This window comes from Crocodylus siamensis, chromosome 4 (genome assembly GCF_052110815.1).
Source record: "Crocodylus siamensis isolate JL-2025a chromosome 4, ASM5211081v1, whole genome shotgun sequence".
Lineage (NCBI taxonomy): Eukaryota > Metazoa > Chordata > Crocodylia > Crocodylidae > Crocodylus > Crocodylus siamensis.
Genome location: NC_143398.1, coordinates 244,230,062 through 244,247,663, shown reverse-complemented (window position 1 = coordinate 244,247,663; position 17,602 = coordinate 244,230,062). Strand labels below are relative to the sequence as shown.

Here is a 17,602-nt window from a genome sequence, read left to right as displayed (position 1 = left end):
CCTTCCCCATTATTCTGGGGTCTTGTGCCTTTTTCTGGCATAGCTCTTTCAGACAGCATCATCCAGGGACAATCATTTCCCCATTTAGCCTAGCACAGCTACACCTCTGAAGGCTTATAATTTTGGCCCATTTAATGCATTACATAAAATGCCTGTTGGAGGGGAGTCTCTCCATTGATTATAATTATCTTTGAATTTGGCTGCACATTGCATACCTATTGCGACGAAGACTGCCATCTACTTTATAGACACATCCTTCTATTATTCTTTAATTAGGGATACTGTATAATCACCTTGAGATTTTACACAAGGCAGGAAGAACAACGAAGACATTTTGGCTAAGTATGGATGGTCAAAAAGCCCGAGGTGGAATCGGATCAATCTTTGCAGGTTAGGCTAAGCTGCACAGATTGAACTGATTAGCAAGTGAACAGACATTCACTTTTGATTCTGGAAATACAGCCACCTGCCTGCAGTGGCCCAGGTCAAAAGCTGGAGGGTCCTAGAGTACACCTTCCTGCTTGGCTGGAGCAGACAGCTTGGGTCAAGGCTAGACTACCTGCCCTGTAAGGGGAGGTTTGCAGTGGAGGTGCAAAGCATCCTGGGATGATGGGGGACTATGAGTTAACTTGAAACTGGAGGGGATCTGGGACAGAAGTTCTATAAACTGATTTAATCTAATTCAGTTAAGTCTGATACTACCTCCATCCAGGTTAATCTTAAACCAGTTTTGGCCTTTTGGAAGACGGTTTTTTTTTTGCTCTGAACTTCTGTTGTGTTACAGATTTGAACTGGTTTCTATCACTTATACTGGTTTATGTCTAATTTCTGTTCCTAGCATTTCAGATTTGGTTCATTCTGGTGTATGGGATGTTGGCCATAAGTGACAATCCATCAGGCATTTTAGGAGCTCAGATTTTTAGATCATGTACCTGCATGAAGGCTCACAAAGACATTAGTACTGTCTAACTTCTGAAGTATGAATCCTTCATAGGTCTGTCAAAAGTATCTTTTGTACCTGTAATACATCTCCAGCAATTTATCTTTTGGTTTTGCTTGTAATGTGAAAGGGGTCTGTGACCTTTTACTACTTTTCTTGATTTGTACTCATAAGACTAATCCAGAATGTTTGGCAAGACCATTTCAGTAGCAAGTATTCTTCTTCAAAAAGCTACAGATATATTTTGAAAGCGAGTAGTGACAGGAAACTGATTCTTTAGAAACTGAAAATGACACTTTTAATTATAAAATGCATTTTTCTTTCGTTTCTTTTTTTCCAGTCAAAATAAAGTAGATTTTTTTACAACCAGTTTATTACTAGCTTTGATAGATAAAAAACAATATGGTGCATTTTAACATACCTATCATCACAGAAAGCCCTGGTATGTACTCTAGTGATGTTAATGACCTTTGATGGTTTTATGTTCTCCTTTGTCATGTTAAAGTAGATTTGAATTGCAACCATTCATATAACAACATTTCAAACCCTTCCTAGCATACATATATTTCTGAAACAAAACGGGATATGAAGACACTAGGATGTACTGAGAGTTCAGGCTTTATAAAGATTTATTACTTGATTTAGTGTGTTCTTACTGAGTTATGTAGGTAGTATAATTCACTTTCCCAAGAATAATAAACACAGAAGATGAAATTCTGGTCTTACTGAAGTCAAAAGGACTGGGCTTTGGGCACATTATGAGAAACACACAATGAGATGAAGATTCCTCATTGAGACTTATTGAAGATTTAACCATCTTTAATTAATATTTAATCTATACTATTATTGGAGTTTGATTCTCTCTTAATATATTTAAAGGATTCCTTTTTGTTGTTCAATTAGCCATAGATTTTTCATTAATACCTTTAGCTTGTCTTATCAAATATCTGAATTTCCTATGTATGTACTACTGATTTCCTCATTTTAACATTTTTTTTATATAGTGTTGTTTTAATTAATTGCTACTTTCATTTCTTTGGTTAACCAGATAGTTTATAATGGAAGAAACCTTCTTATATGAATGCAGACTTGTGTGGCAACATTACAGGCACTTAATAAACAGATTTGAATTCACTGGGGACCATAATGTTTTTGTGGAGTGCAAATTTTCCCCAGAATGTTATACTGAACTAAGTCAAATACCTTACAAAATTCTAAGTAACTATGTCAACACAAGAACCTTCACCAAAAAAAATTCATCCAACAATAAACTTGAGTTTGTTTGAATAAATGCCTGTTTTCTGTTAAACCATTGTAGCATTATGTTACCATCTCTTAATTCACAGTCTATAAGACACTTCAGCTCAGTTATCCTAACCAGTGAAGTCTTAGCTACAAATTGTCGGAACCAAATGAAGGCCCCAGGGTCACGGTGGGCCGGGCGGTGGCGACTGGAACAGGAACAGGTGGGATTTGCGGTGGCGGAGTCTGAGTGGCACGAAAACGTATGGTTTCAAACAGGTGGATTTATTTAATTTAAGCTCTGAGGCATAGGCAGAGCTGCTTCTTCGAGTACAGTTATAGAACGATAAACAACAACAGAGTGGTCTGTTGGCCCACGGGGTTCACTAGCGAGCCCTTGCTTTCTAGCCCCGGAGGGCGAGGTGCGGCTGCCCACTAGCTAGTCCCAGGGCTGGTCAGCAGCTCACGAGATGGAACACAAACTAACACAACTGTAACGCAATTGATGAACGGTGTCATGACGCCAATCCAGTGATGGACAACAGGTGGTCGAAGAGGAAGCCGAGGTCAAAAGCTGAGACGTGATGAAGCGGAGACACGATCGAAGTGAGTACGAATGAGCTGAGCCGTAGTCAGGAATCGATGCCGAAAGTTAGTCAAAAGCCAGGATATCAGTACAGCAAAAAACGGAACGAGATCGAGAATGCAGGGAAGAGCCAAGCGGGGAGGAGACCAATAGGCCGAAGAGCCTTACCGAGGAACAGTCCCTGGTGAACAGCCTCTGGTCTCAGTCAAACGGGTCTCCCCAGTTGTGAGACAGTCTCTGCTAAGAGCAGTCTCTGCACTCACACTGGGTCGGGTCTCCCCCCCGAGGGAGGGGCTCAGTAGTCTTTTATACAAATTTGGTAGCCAATCAGATCGCTTTGTTCATAGAAATTTCTGGTCTAATTACCTCATGCAGGTTCTAACTGAGCATGCACAGAATCAAGCTCTGTTTAGTAACTGAGCATGCGCGGGGCTGGAAAGTAGGTCAGTGCTGATTGACATGTCCCGAGGTCACCCGGGGGCACGTGCTGGGCACACTGTGGAAAGTTCAAGGGCCTGTCTGTGCACATCAGCTTTAATTCTCTGTATTGGCTGCATAAACTTAAATTTTTCCTTGATTCAAATGATCTGGCTCAAATAATTTACACACACACACACACACACACACACACACACACACCCCCTACAGGGTCTTCATAAAGTCCTTGTCCACAACCTAAGTTATTAACGTTTAAAAGTGCACGAAGACTTTATGAAGACCCTGTGTGTATATATGTGTGTGTGTGTATATGTGTATGTATATGTGTGTGTGTGTGTATGTGTATGTATGCGTATATATGTGTATGTGTATATATACGTGTGTGTGTGTATGAGGGTAGTCAAGCATCAGAATAGGCTACCTAGACAAGTTGTGGACTTTCCGTCCTTGGAAATGTTGAATAGCAGCTCAGACAGACATTTGTCTGGGATGCTTTAATCAGGGACGATCCTGCCTTTGAGCAAGGGGTCGAACTAGATGACTTCGTAAGGTCCGTTCCAGCCCCACTTCCCTATGGTTCTTTGGTAATAGATACACTGCAAGACATTTTCTTGTCAGTGTGAGATATGAGTATATTATCCTGCTTCTTTTAAAATACAAAATAAAAATATTTGTTGAATAGACATGTTCTGTATGTCAATGACAGACAGTTTTACAGTCTTTAACTAGTATTGGTCCTTAACCACTGTTAGGATTTAATTTGCTCTGACAGTGTTTAAATCATTCTTTCCTATTGTCCCGTGGCCATCAATTTTTCATGCCTATCTTTAGCCCTCCGTATCAACCATCTGAATTTTCTAACTGCTGATTTGTGGTCTTTGCTATTATTGTCATAATGTTTCCATTTGTTATATGTTGTGTTTTCTTATCCTTGTTTTCTGGTTTCACCTCATTGATCTAGCCTGTTTTGTAAGGGTATGGATGCACATACATTCAGAGCTGTTTCGAAAGGGGAATGTTTTAAAAGGTCAGCAGTTGTGTTCTAATTGTTACACCTGGAGGAGATGGGATCGATACAAATGCAGCAAAAAGGCTTCAACCTCAACCCTGGGTAACGCAGTGTTAAAACTGGGCATTGTTTTGCAACTTTTGCCTTGTTTCTGGCCAGTCCACACATAACAATTAGAACTTAATAGCAGTTGCCCTTGTGAAATGGTTTTGAATATGCGTGTGTCCATACACTAATGGAAGATGCCTAAATGAATGTGCAATTGTGTGTGGGTATGTCTACATGGGCTATTAATGCAATTGAATAAACTCCAGTACAGTTCACGCCAGAGTATATTGCTCCTGGGTGAAGCATTTACACATGTGCCCAGTACTGCAGCATGTTGAGCCAGGTTGGAGCAGCTCCAGCTGGCAAAGGACCCAAGGGAGTCATCCTGCCAGCCCGGGGGTTCTCCAACCCAGCTCAATGTGCTGTGGAGGGGCTGGCTGGGGCACAAGGGTGCTCCAGTGCAGGGCTAGCTAGCGGGCAGCCCCCACACTGAAGCACCCTTGTGCCCCAGCCAGACCCATCACTGTCTACATGTCCATCACAGCACACTAAATATCACTGCTGCAGGATAGCACTTGCGTTTTCCAGTACTAATCTAGGGCAGCATTTAATGGTTTGCTGAGGCCTAATAGCGCCGCACATGTAGACACAGCAGCTTTACTGCTGAGCTAATTACGCAACTCCGCACTTAAGACACCTTACGTAGATGTGCCTTATGCATTCTTTTCCAGCATCTAATAAAGTGTTCTTAAACAACTTGGAATTACCACCGCCATTTTTGTGCTGGCTTGCTTGTTTTCTTTCAATAATTGTTTTCAGATTTTAGAAATTTGAGCATTTTAAGGAAAAATGTGTGAGTATACATGCAGGCATGCATGCACACACCACACACACTCCGGCACACACACATGCACAGAAACACATATACATATGTGTGTGTGTGTGTGTGCGCGCGCACACACACACACACACACATCTATCTATCTATCTATGAAACCAGCTTGGGGCTATATTCCATCTGCACACAGAACTGAATTTAGTTGTAATCTCTAACATCTAGGTAACCATCAGTTTTTAGTTCATGGATCAGCTACCCCTTTATCCAAGAGATTGACATCTATCATAGAATTAACCTGAGTTGATTGCAATATTTGTGTCTTAAGACGTATCACCTGTAATTTTTAGAAATGACAAAAATGAAAAGGCAGCATGGAGACCATAACACACATGCCAATTAACTGGGTACGGATTCAGAGTTGATTTCAGTGGCACAGTGGCTATTCAATAAATCACTTTTCCCCTCCAGAGTACCCTCCAGTAAACAGCATAAGTCTGCACAGGATTTTGTAGAGGATGGACCAGTGTTATCATTTATTAAACACTGAGCAGTTAGTGAAGAGATAATTATTCACAGGCTCGGGGAGTGTGTGCTTAGAGGTGCAGAGCAATGTGCAGAACTGGTGTAAGTGGCCCAGTCCTGGAAGCAGGCTGTACATGAGAGCAGTACTGAAATCAGTAGAAGTCTTGAATGCCTGGGCTCTCAACACTTTTTAATCTGAAAAGGCTTTCCTGTAAGTTCTCGGTAACACAGCTGGCACATCATAAAGTTTGGGGTCTGCCATGTCTTCTTTTTGAAATACACAGCCCCTGCCTATTGACCACTGTGGGCATACAATGGTGAGTCCAAGAAGCCGTGCTAGCTGGATACAGATCGACTTAGACATGAGTTGGTATTTGCAGAATGGTTTAGTTTTAGATCTCCTGGGCTGAATTGTCTTGGATAAATGCATGAAATGGCTCTCTTCAGCGTCCTCCTGTAAGGATCTTGGGGCCGCAGGGGGGTCCATATCAAACAAACAGCTGTGATATATTCCTAATTCAGCGCTGCATAAAGGAACAGTGTTATTCTATGATGACAGGTGCCCACACTAGCCTCTAAGGAAGACATACAGCAAAGGCACTTTTTAGTAGTGGTCCAAAAATCAACGTACCTCCATCGAAAGCTTATTTGCACCAACTGGAAACTCAGCCCACTTGATTTTCTTTAATTTGCGTTGAAAACACCATGATTGCCAGCTGTTCAGAACTATGTGCACAGTTGGGTAGCTGTTGCATGGCTACGCAGTTACCAGAAATCTCCAGGAATCAGTGCTTCTAAATAAAAAGCTGTATAAAATTGGATGTTTGACTGTTTCCTTCTTGTTCTCATTTGCCAGTCTGTCCTACTTACAGGGATCTTGTCTGCTTTGTACAAAAAATCGACTTACTAGGAGTCAGGAACCAGATTATGAACAAAGGTCTTCCCTTTTCCCTGGCTTTTTAAATCTAGTCTATTCCCTGGTAAATCCATATTAACTCCACTTAAATGAATGGAGTCGCTAAAGTCAGCAGAGTGCCAGTTGTGTCAGTGAGGAGGAAGTGAGAACAGAATATGGTCAGACGTTTCTGTACATCTCCATTAATAGTACTCAGGGTAATCGAGAGTGACAGGCTCTAGGGTTGGTCCCAGAGATGCTTGCAAACGCATTGTTATAAAAGCTAAATAGCAACCAAAATCGCATTCAGGTTTTGCAATGAAAGATGACAGGATCTAAGTAACAGCAGCTTTTTTCCTTTCTGATAGGAATGGCAGCAGGGTGGTTAAGCAACGGTTGGTCTCTAGCTATTGGGAGGCTTGCAATTTTCACAGTATTATGATTCCAAAAAATGCTGGAAGTGTATCTAATAGAAAAATGCTATTAAGTGAGTATGAAAAGCAATTCAGCTCTCTCCCGTGGAGAAGCGCAAACAGCATCCAATTGGCAATAATTCTGAATCTATAAGATCGATGATATAACCCCTGAGCCACTCTTGTTGACACTGGTGGAATTAGTCTGGGTTTAGATCCATAGATTTGAAGGCTGGAAAGGACCATTCTCACCATTTAGCTTGACCTTCAGTATAAAAAAGGCCCAAAAGCATCCAGGAACCCAATGATTTCTTCACAGAGGCCATAATATTATAGAGGAATTGTAATGTAACATTAGAAAGGTAATCAGTGGCTCAGCCCCAATATCCTGGCTTAGTCTCATACCCAGTCACCCAATAACCAGCATCAATCAGCCTATGGCTGTAAGTATAATTAGCCTTATTGCCTGAAAAATTGGTGAAGCAATGAGAGGAATGAAAGGTTGTCATTCCAGCTACTCAACAGTACCTTTCTACATCACCTGCTGTTTTACTAGACACCTCAGCACAATTTAAGAGCCATATTTCAGTGGCAAAGAGCAATAATTCAGTGGAGACAAGAGAGATGATGCTTTCACTTTGGAGGCAACTCCACTGAGTTTCTACACTGCCTATTAACACCAAGATTTGGGGAATTTTTGAGGGGATGCAGGCTCTTGAGTGACTTTGTCCTTGATCTCTATTGCTTTGTATTTTGCTTGCTGTTCCTCATCATGGTTTTGCTTCAGAAGGCGTCAGTGGCATCTCTGGACAGATGGCCGGTATCAGGTCCAACAGTAGCACTGAAGTTGGTGGCAGGTGTAGAAGAATTTGACCTCCTATATATAGGGAGAATGGGAGCCATTTGCCTGAGGTTCAACCCCACCAGCTTTGTTATGAATGTAGCCAAGGTTTTGGAAATATTGACTCTATAAACCAACAGGGGAAATGCTGCCACGTCGGTGCCCACTAGCACCTGGAGATCAGAGCCTTTGGGCTACAGAAATGCTTACACAAGCGTTCCCGTCAGCCGGCAGGGTTATTGCTGGGACCATTCCTATTAACACTGGTACAATTAGCACTGACGGCAATATGCTGGCAGCATGGGAACAAGCACAGTAACAGGTGTCTGCGTCCTGTTTTCAAAGCTTGCTTTAATCGAGGCTTGAGGATGCAGTTGAAAAGTCGCTCTGTTTTCCTTCACAAACAATGCCATTTTTCACAGGGACGTGTTTTAATTCTCCAGGGGCCTGCCCTAAAGCCTACTGACGTAAACAGGACTCTTTCCAGGTAATTGCTTTAATCTCATCAAATTATCAGCTATATTTCTTAACTTTCTGTATCTATCTATCTATCTCATCTCTGACTAGGTTTTGTGTGATACATATACATATACATATTCATATACATACATACATATAAAATATATATAGAAAAATATATCTATAATATATATATATATATACACACAAACCACCATGCCACAACTCATGTGTCCAAACAGCATCAAAAATAGCAAATATTTGATGATTCAATGCAAAAAGATTCTAAGGCACTAAAAGGCAGATTTGAGAAAACAACTTGTGCTTCTAAATAGAGGCAGTGTGGCTTTATCTACATAATATTGACACTCAATCATTATAAAACATTAGTACTAATCACATAGTTGCTCACATAGAAAAATATCCTATTTCCTGATCTTGGTTATTACTGAATCCTGGGAGTTTACAAATAGCCCAAACCTTTCAATGCTGTTTTTCAAGTCAGTTAGCTGTTTTTGATCAAAAGATGCGACCACCTGCAGGCACCAGTGTTGCACATGGTGCCTTGTTTTGCTCAGCCTATGACTTACAAAGAAAAGTTTTGTAAATTATCCCTAAAAGTTATGAGTAATTTGCAATGCAGTGGTTTAGAGCCATGTGGGCTGAAGACAGTGGGACTATTGTGTGGCAAAAGGATTGGGCCCTTCAAGCTGTGTCAATCTTTTGGTGCTGTCAGATGTTTCCCGTCCTTTACAAAGCCAAGGTTGTCCTAAAAAGACAAACAAACAAAACCCAGAGCTGAGCTCTGCTCTGCTCCAAGTGCTTGAGTCATTTCTAAATAAGGCAAAACCCTGGAACGCAAGAGGACAGCATCAGAAGGCTTTTTGAAAGAAAATAACTGAAAACATGGCTAGTGCCAAAGTTACTGCTCTGCAAACATTCAAAAAGGCTCATTAGCGATGAGCAGGATATCATTATGGACTTGGATTGCTCTATTGGCTGGATGAGTGCAGAAAAACAGCTTGAAGAAATGAAGCAAGCTACTAAATTGGGGCATGTTCAAAGAGCAGCGGTTGCATTATTTCAGATTTGAGGGATCCTAAATATTCAAATATTGGACCAGGTTCTTAGCTGATATGAACTGAGGTAGCTTTACTGAAGCCACTTCATGCTACCTAAAAATCTAGACCCTTTATGACTAATAGGTGCCTCTTGGCTGTTGGCTAAATCCTTCCCATAAAACCCAGTCAGAGACGATCTCAAAATCCTTCCGACCCTTGACAAGGTGAGGAAAGCCATCAAGCCAATGAAGAATAACGAGGTACCTGGAGCTGACTGACTCCCTGCCAAAATCTTTAAGCATGGGGGAGAGGAGCTCACATCATAGCTCCATGTCCACATCTTAAAGATCTGAAATAAAGAAATCCCAAATGACCTCAGGGTTGCCAGGATTGTGCCAATCTTCAAGAAAGTAGACATGGCCAACAGAGAAATTGCCTTGCTGTCCACCACAGTACAGATCATCACATGAACCCTCCTGAACCGTCTCCTTCCACTTACTGAAGAGTCACTCGTGGAGTCTCAGTGTGAATTTAGGGCATCAAGATACACAACTGATTTGATCTTCATTGCTCACCAGCTGCAGGATAATGTTGGGAACAACATAAGCCTCTCTCTACGTGGCCTTCTTTGACCACGCAAAAGCTTTCAACGCTTGTCAACCATATGGCAGGGGGTCATATGATGATCTACTCAGGTCCATTCCGATTGCCTGAAGGTCTGCTTCCATATTTCAGAAGGATGCTCTATGGCGTTTTTTCATAGTTTCATCGTTCTTCGCCTGCTCCATGACAGTACGCATGTGGTGGATCTCAGTAACATACGTATCACAGATCCCTTTGAAGTTAAGACAGGAGTTAAGCTAGGCTGCATCATTGCTCCAAAACCTCTTACTGAGATGCTACATTTGACCACCAACAACTTTCCAGTCAGAGTGGAGCTAACTTACCAAATGGATGTTTAGTCTCAGTTGAACCTATGCCAAAACCAACCCCAGTCATTGAGCTCCAGTATGCTGATGGTGCTGTAGCACGTGCTCATTCAGAAGCAGACCTTCAGGCAATCGTCGACATTTTTACTGAGGATGCAAGAAAATTGGACTGATGCTTAACTTTCAGAAAACTAAGGTTTTCCATCAGCAAGCTCTTAATAAGCAGTCTCCAGCTCTAGTAATTCAGACTCATGGTGAGACTCTGGAGAATAGCTGAGTATTTCCCATATGTCGGAAACCATCTCTTTCAGAAGGCTGACATAGATGAAGAAGATGACATAGATGAATGTTGCCTCAAATGTCTGAGTGCAACCTTCAGATACCCGAGGAAACAAGTGTTCAAAGATCATGATGTCATATCCAAAACCAACCTCATGGTTTATCAAGTGGTTGTGATCCTTGCCTTATTGGAAGGGGTTGAGATATGGAGAATGTACAGGAGAGATCTCAAGCTGCTGGGAAAATGCCATTAATGCTGCCTGCAGGAGATCCTTCGAATCCAGGGGGTAGACAGATGCACCAACATTAGCATCATCTCAGAAGCAAACACCTCGAGCAACAAGGTGGTGATTATTCAACTTCAATTTCACTAGGCTGGCCACTTCATATGTATGTCCAACTCCAGACTCCTGAAGCAAGTTTTATTCTCCCAGCCCAGTCAAAGCATAAGCTCAAAAGGAGGGCAGAGAAAGCCCTTCAAGGATGCCCTCAAGGCCAACTTGAAAAAAAATGCAACATCAACATTGTGGGAATTTCTTGTGCAGGGCCATGCCAAAGTTGCTGCAAGGATCTCAGTACTTTGAAACCTCATGGCAACAGCAGAAGATGGAAAAGCAGGAGTGGCAGAAACAGCATGTCATGGACTGAATCATGAACCCAGAGTCACCCACCTTGCATGGAAACACGTGCTGGAGCTGCAGCAGAGTCTGTTGATCCCAGATCAGCCTCGTCGGCCACAGGTAAGACAATCATGGAAGACAAGCATCCTTGACAGCGAGTGATTGCCATTGATTATGATGACCTAAATGAGTATGACATCTCAGACTTGGTGGGGTTCCTTCATTCACTCATAAGAAGAAAAATTGCCTTGGGGTATCTTGCAAATATTCAGATAACCCACCACCCCCTTGTACAGCTTAGTTCAGTGTAACAAGCCCAAGTCCTAAAAATGAAAAAGGTCTTATGAGGGTGAGATGGGAATTTGTTTTCTGCAATATCAGTGGTCCTTACACCACTTTGTTCCTACCAGGTGTCTTTCACTAATGTTGCAGTCAGCTACAAGGAAGCATCAAACAAAACTTGATCCAGCAAACAGCCTTACTTGGAGGGTACAGACCTGGAGAGAGGTTTAGTAGATTAAAGGGAATAAAAAGCCCATTGAGATTCAAGGAAGGTTTTAGGTGATCTCTGCCCTGATGAGAGACATGGATACACTGCAAGCATGCCATGCCCGTAGCAAATATATACATGCTTTCCAGCCTGGCACCAGGCCTGAAGCTCCATTTTCCTGTCTGCTGGCAGTGGGGTGCTCTTGGGTGATAGCGTAGAGAGGCCCGGGAAGGATGGGAGTCCCCCGACTGTTAGTTCAGACCTAGTTAAGGATTACCTGGAGGGCTTAGATATGTCCAAGTCAGTGGGCCCGGATGACCTTCATCCACGGGTGCTGAGGGAATTGGCTGGTGTCATTGCAAAGCCATTGGCACAGCTGTTCGAGGACTCCTGGTGCTCAGGCCAAATCCCTGAGGACTGGAAAAGGGCCAATGGTGTCCCTATTTTCAAGAAGGGAAGGAAGGAAGAGCCTGACAACTACAGGCCAGTCAGCCTCACTTCTATCCTGGGGAAGGTCTTTGAAAAAATGATCAAGGGTCACATTTGTGACAGCTCTGCAGGGGAAGTGATGTTGAGGGATAACCAACACGGGTTAGTGCAAGGCCAGTCCTGCCTGACTAACCTGGTCTCTTTCTATGACCAGGTAACAAAGAGCTTAGATGGGAAGGAGGAAGTCGATGTCATCTTCTTGGACTTCCAGAAGGCCTTCGACACAGTGTCCCCCCGCAATTCTGGTGGGCAAGCTGAGGGGCTGCAGCACTGATGAATGCACGGTCACATGGGTGGCAAACTGGCTCCAGGGGCGCACCCAGAGGGGGGTGGTGGACAGGTCAATGTTGACCTGGGAGGGTGTGGACAGCGGAGTCCCCCAGGGTTCGGTCCTTGGGCTGGTGCTGTTCAATATCTTCATTAGCGACCTGGACGAGGGGGTGGAGAGCACCCTGCTCAAGTTCGCTGATGACACCAAGCTGTGGGGTAAAGTGACTACACCGGCAGGCAGGGACCGCATCCAGGCAGACCTGGATAGGTTGGCGAAGTGGGCGGATCTGAACAGGATGCGGTTCAACAAGGACAAGTGCAGGGTGCTGCACCTGGGGAGAGGGAATCAGCATTATGGTTATAGGTTAGGGGCTGCCCCTCTCGGGCATGAATATGAGTCACTGATGTGATGAAGCAATAGGCAAAGCCGACCGCACCCTGTCCTGCATCAACAGGGGCAGCACTAACAGGTCCAGAGAGGTCTAGCTCCCCCTCCATGCGGCACTGGTCAGGCCGCAGCTGGAGTCCTGTGTCCAGTTCTGGGTGCCGCACTTGAAGAGGGACGTGGGGAACCTGGAGAGGGTCCAGCGGAGGCCACTCGTATGGCTGGGGGCCTCCGTGGCCAGCCGTAGGAAGAGAGGCTGAGGGACCCGAATCTCTTCAGTCTCCACAAGAGGAGACTGAGGGGGGATCTTGTGGCTTCCTGCAACTTTATCAGGGCCAGCAGCAGGGACTCGGGGAAAGTCTGTTCCCCAGGGCCCCCCTTGGAGTCACCAGGAACAATGGCCACAAGCTGCGGGAGGAGAGGTTTAGGTTGGATATTAGGAAGAATGACTTCATTGTCAGAGTGGCCAGAGCCTGGAGTAGGCTTCCCAGAGAGTTGGTGCTCTCATCTTCCCTGGGGATCTTCAAGAGGAGACTGGATAGGCACCTGGCTGGGGTCTTATGACCCCTGCCACCCCCAGTGCTCCTTCCTGCCCCATGGCAGGGGGTCGGACTCGATGATCTGTCCAGGTCCCTCCTGACTCAGTGATTCTATGATTCTTATTGCCTTTTTTTTTTTACAAGAGTTTAAATTTAATATTGAAATGAAGAGTAAAACCTCATTTCTGCCTTTTTTCCTACTGTCTCTAGATGCATAAGCTTAGTTTTGCTGCTAGCTTAATAATTTTCTCCTTGATGCTTGTTCTAAATGATGTTGAGAAAGTGGAAAAAGGATCCAAAAGTTTTAACGCAAGTTTTAAAAAAAGAAGGCAAATGTACATGATTATGGTTAGCAAAGCTCATGCAACTTAGTACTATCTTGTTAGTTATTATATATGCCATGGCTGTAAAATAGTATATAGAATTTGCACATAAGCTTTTTTGTAAGTTGCCAGTATTGCAGTGTCCTTTGGCTAAAGACATAAAGCAAGGGTTTTGTATCAGCCAAATTTAAATCTTCAGGCTTATAATACCTCAAATCCTCCTCCTGTAGGTGCTGAAAGACCACAAGCAATTCTCTTTGTTCCTTTGTGGCTTTTCTCCTTCAGCAATTTCTCCCTCTCATGGCTATATGGCCAGCATGGTGAACCATGGTGCGCTCAAGGTGCCTTCCATGTTTCAATGCCAAGGAGTGAGGATCAGCCGCAAAGTGTTGAAAGCACAACTATGCATAACTTTATATAGATATATATATTTTAATCAAAACATAGAAAAACTGTTGAGTACAAAGAGTAAAGCTGGTAAATGGAGTATTTGTGATTAATTATGTCCCTCCCTCCTCTATTTTTGATAGTTAAGAGCATACATGCATCTGGTGATAGGCAGGTGCAGAAAACAATTAATCCAATTTCTTGCACTAATTGTTGGCTTCAGTTAGGCAGACAGCTTGTTGGGGTGAAGGAATTCATCACAGTCGATTCTTTTGTGATGAGCAGGATCTTTGCTGTTATGTAGTATTTCCAATTTATTTTTTAAAGGGCGGATGCTTGGTGTAATTTTTGTATCCAGTGCCACGTGGAAATATTTAAAAGCCACTGGGGCAGAAAAAAAAAGGTGAAATCAATGCAAAGGAATAGGGTTAAAACATCTACAGGTTTTCATTACAGTGAACTGCTAAGAGTACTTTCTCCCCTTAAGTAGACTCAATTCCCAAAAATGTCAGCTGATGGTTTTTTTTCAAAAGACATCTCTAAAGTAAAATAAATAAATAAATACCAGAGCAAAAACTCTCCGCAAGATCTAGTTGTGACTGGGTGTTTCACTAACCAATACTCTTTATCTTAAATATCTACCTACTTTGGCACGTGTTCAAGAGACCTAGTGGCTATTTACAATCATATTCATAAGCCTACGGGTTATTACCTAGTACACTGTAGTATCCAACCCATTGCAATTCTCAAGTTGCCATGCAAAGCCAGTTATAAATAAAAAAATCTTCACTCTTAACTTTTTCCTAACTTTTGCTATGGTGTTTTGTTTCTGTGAAATATCTTTGGTTTAAAAAAAACAAAAATCTAAAAACTTCTCTCCCCCCAAGGCCCTCAGATCCTCACACCTGGAAATGCATGCTTTTATAGGGGAAAAATCTGGACTACAAATCAATATTTGTTCTGGTAACCTCAGCTTTATCTGGTTTAGCATTTGTTCTATTACCATTTGAATTTCATTTTCAGGTAGTCCTGTATAATATCAGCGTAGGATGCATCATTAACTTTGAGTGAATGTTTTCCATTGGCAGCTATTATTTTCACCAAATGTCAAGGTTTGACATTTGATATCATTATCTAGTATTGGTATATCACTCATACTGAGATTTTGTTTCTTCTTATCTGATATTGAATTCAACTGTGACCAGCTGTGCTGCTAATAAAATCAACAGCCAAGTATCTGGCATTCAGTTCATCATGGGGAAGAATAAAGAAATAGCATTTCAATTAGGAGGCTTGCCTATAACCTTGCAATATCCATCTTTTGAAGTTGCCGTGGATGCAGTGCTTCTGATTGATTCCCTTGGGGAAAGGAGCATGAAGGGAGTCTTCATGTGGACTCTAACTCTCAGATGAAATATTCCTTTTTGCTCTCATCCACCGCCTCCTGGAGAGTAGGGTCGTTTTTCAAAGCGGCGTCTGCACTTTCGGCACATTCAGTTCCCTTTGCCTCATTGGTGTGGTAGGTGCCTTTGTGCCTGTACAGGTACCGAAGCATCACAATCACCAGGCAGGTGAGGACAAAAGCAATTGCTGCAATAACGCCTAGAAGGAGAAGAGAAAGGATTGGATGTCTTAATTAGCCACAGTACACAGCCCTCACTTGACATCCCACCACTGAGTGTTCAGTAGAGAGGAGAGAGCAGAGACTGGTTATAAAATAATTTGTTTGCAAATATCTAGTTGGTCTAATAAAAGATACCACCTTTTCTATGAGTTTTGATTTTTTTTTGCCTCTAGGCCAATATGGCCACGACCTGGATACTTGACACAGTGGGAAGGAAGCATGCATTGTAACAAGACATTCAGACCTGATGGGGATGAGCAGGGTTTTGTCTCATTTAAAAAAGGTCCCTAATTTTCAGATTAAAAAAAGGTAACCTAAAATCCACATTTTTTTGGTAATTAAAATGGAACGTTGCTTCTATTTCTACTTCTACACACATACACATGCACGCACGCACACACGCACACACATGTATATTTATATGTATATGTATAGTGGCACTTCATTTTAATCATGGAAAAAGTAGATTTTGGGTTACTTTTTTAATTAAAAAATTGTGGAGTTTTTTTTAAATCAGAGAAAAACAGGATCCCTGGTGACGATGAGGTTTATATAGATCTGTGGATAGATGGATTGGTAGATGATAGAATAAACTAATTAATGGTTTTGCAGGAACATGTTAAAAAACTCATACTGACTTCTTCCAAATGTATCTACCAGCTATTTGGATTCAATGCCTGAATTTGTCCAACTTTCATAGACTTTTTTAGACTTTCATAGATGTTAGGGCTGGAAGGGACCTTGGGAGATCATCGAGTCCAGCTCCTCACCCAAAGGACAGGAAGTCAGCTGGGGTCATAGGATCCCAGCAAGATAAGCATCCAGTTTACTCTTGAAGGTGTTCAATGTAGGTGCTTGAACCTCCTCCGCTGGCAGACTGCTCCAGACCTTGGGGGCTCGGACAGGAAAGAAATTCTTCCTTATGTCCAGCCTGAAACGTCTTGCAGGAGTTTGTGACCGTTCGACCTCGTCATCCCTTGGGGCGCTCTGGTGAACAGACGTTCCCCCAGATCCTGGTGGTCACCCCTGAGAAACTTATAGGTGGCCATCAGATCACCCCTGAGCCTGCGCTTTTCCAGGCTAAAGAGTCCCATGGCTCTCAGCCTGTCACCGTAAGGTCTGTTTTCCTGACCTCTGATCATGCGCGTGGCTCTCCTCTGGACTCTCAAGCTTCTCCACATCCTTTTTGAATTGTGGAGCCCAAAACTGGATGCAGTACTCCAGCTGCGGCCTCACCAAGGGCGAGTACAAGGGGAGAATGACGTCCCGGGATTTGCTCGAGAAGCATCTATGGATGCACGCCAGCATTTTGGTCGCTTTACTAGCCGCAGCATTGCATTGCAGGCTCATGTCCATCTTGTGGTCAATGATGACCCCCAAGTCTCTTTCTTCCCTAGTGCTAGCCAGCGTAGCACTGCCGAGCCTATAAGGATGCTGCAGGTTTTTCCTCCCAAGGTGGAGAACCTTGCATTTTTCGGTGTTAAACACCATCAGCTTTTCGTCCACCCATTTGCTGAGCCTGTCCACATATGCATTCATCCCCAAATGGACCGAAGTATGATGATCCAAAGCAGAAATCACCAGGGGATTGCCTGTTAATCGCCAGGAGGTTTCCCCCTCATGATAACTTCCAGGTGAAGTCTTAAATGGGCCCAGTCCCACCCGAGTGATGATTTTCTTTGACTTCAGGAATGGCAAGGGAACACGTCAGTGGGAACAGATGTCTCAGCGTGCCTGTAGCACTGCTCTGTATTTACTACCTGCTGCATGCTCTAATTAAGCAAATGTATTTTCTAATGACTGTGGAAGTGGCACCCAGTACAAAGAATTCTGTAGGAATCCTCTAGCCTGGCTAACACTAGCAACTTCGCAACTGGAGAAGAAATTATATTTCCTAAAGGCATCCTGAACATGGAAATGAATAAGCCCTGATTAGCAGCTGGCCAGCTGTAGGGGAGTGAAGCCAGGCCTGAGT

General features: G+C 43.1%; 1 protein-coding gene across 3 annotated transcripts in view; it reads right to left on the bottom strand.

The window, feature by feature from the left end:
- Positions 1 to 1,220: 1,220 nt before the first annotated feature.
- GYPC (glycophorin C (Gerbich blood group)) overlaps positions 1,221 to 17,602 on the bottom strand; it is a 66,280-nt gene continuing 49,898 nt past the window's right edge. The window contains exons 3-4 of one of the 3 annotated variants that reach the window (XR_016442125.1): positions 15,301 to 15,605; positions 1,221 to 14,387 (exon numbers count right to left, since the gene is read on the bottom strand). Coding sequence is in view for 1 of the 3 variants with exons in the window: in XM_090046064.1 (XP_089902190.1) it covers positions 15,409 to 15,605 (197 nt within the window). In the remaining 2 variants the exon portion in view is untranslated. Of the gene's footprint in view, positions 15,606 to 17,602 lie in introns of all 3 variants that reach the window. The other 2 variants (XR_016442126.1, XM_090046064.1) reach the window with 2 other exon arrangements.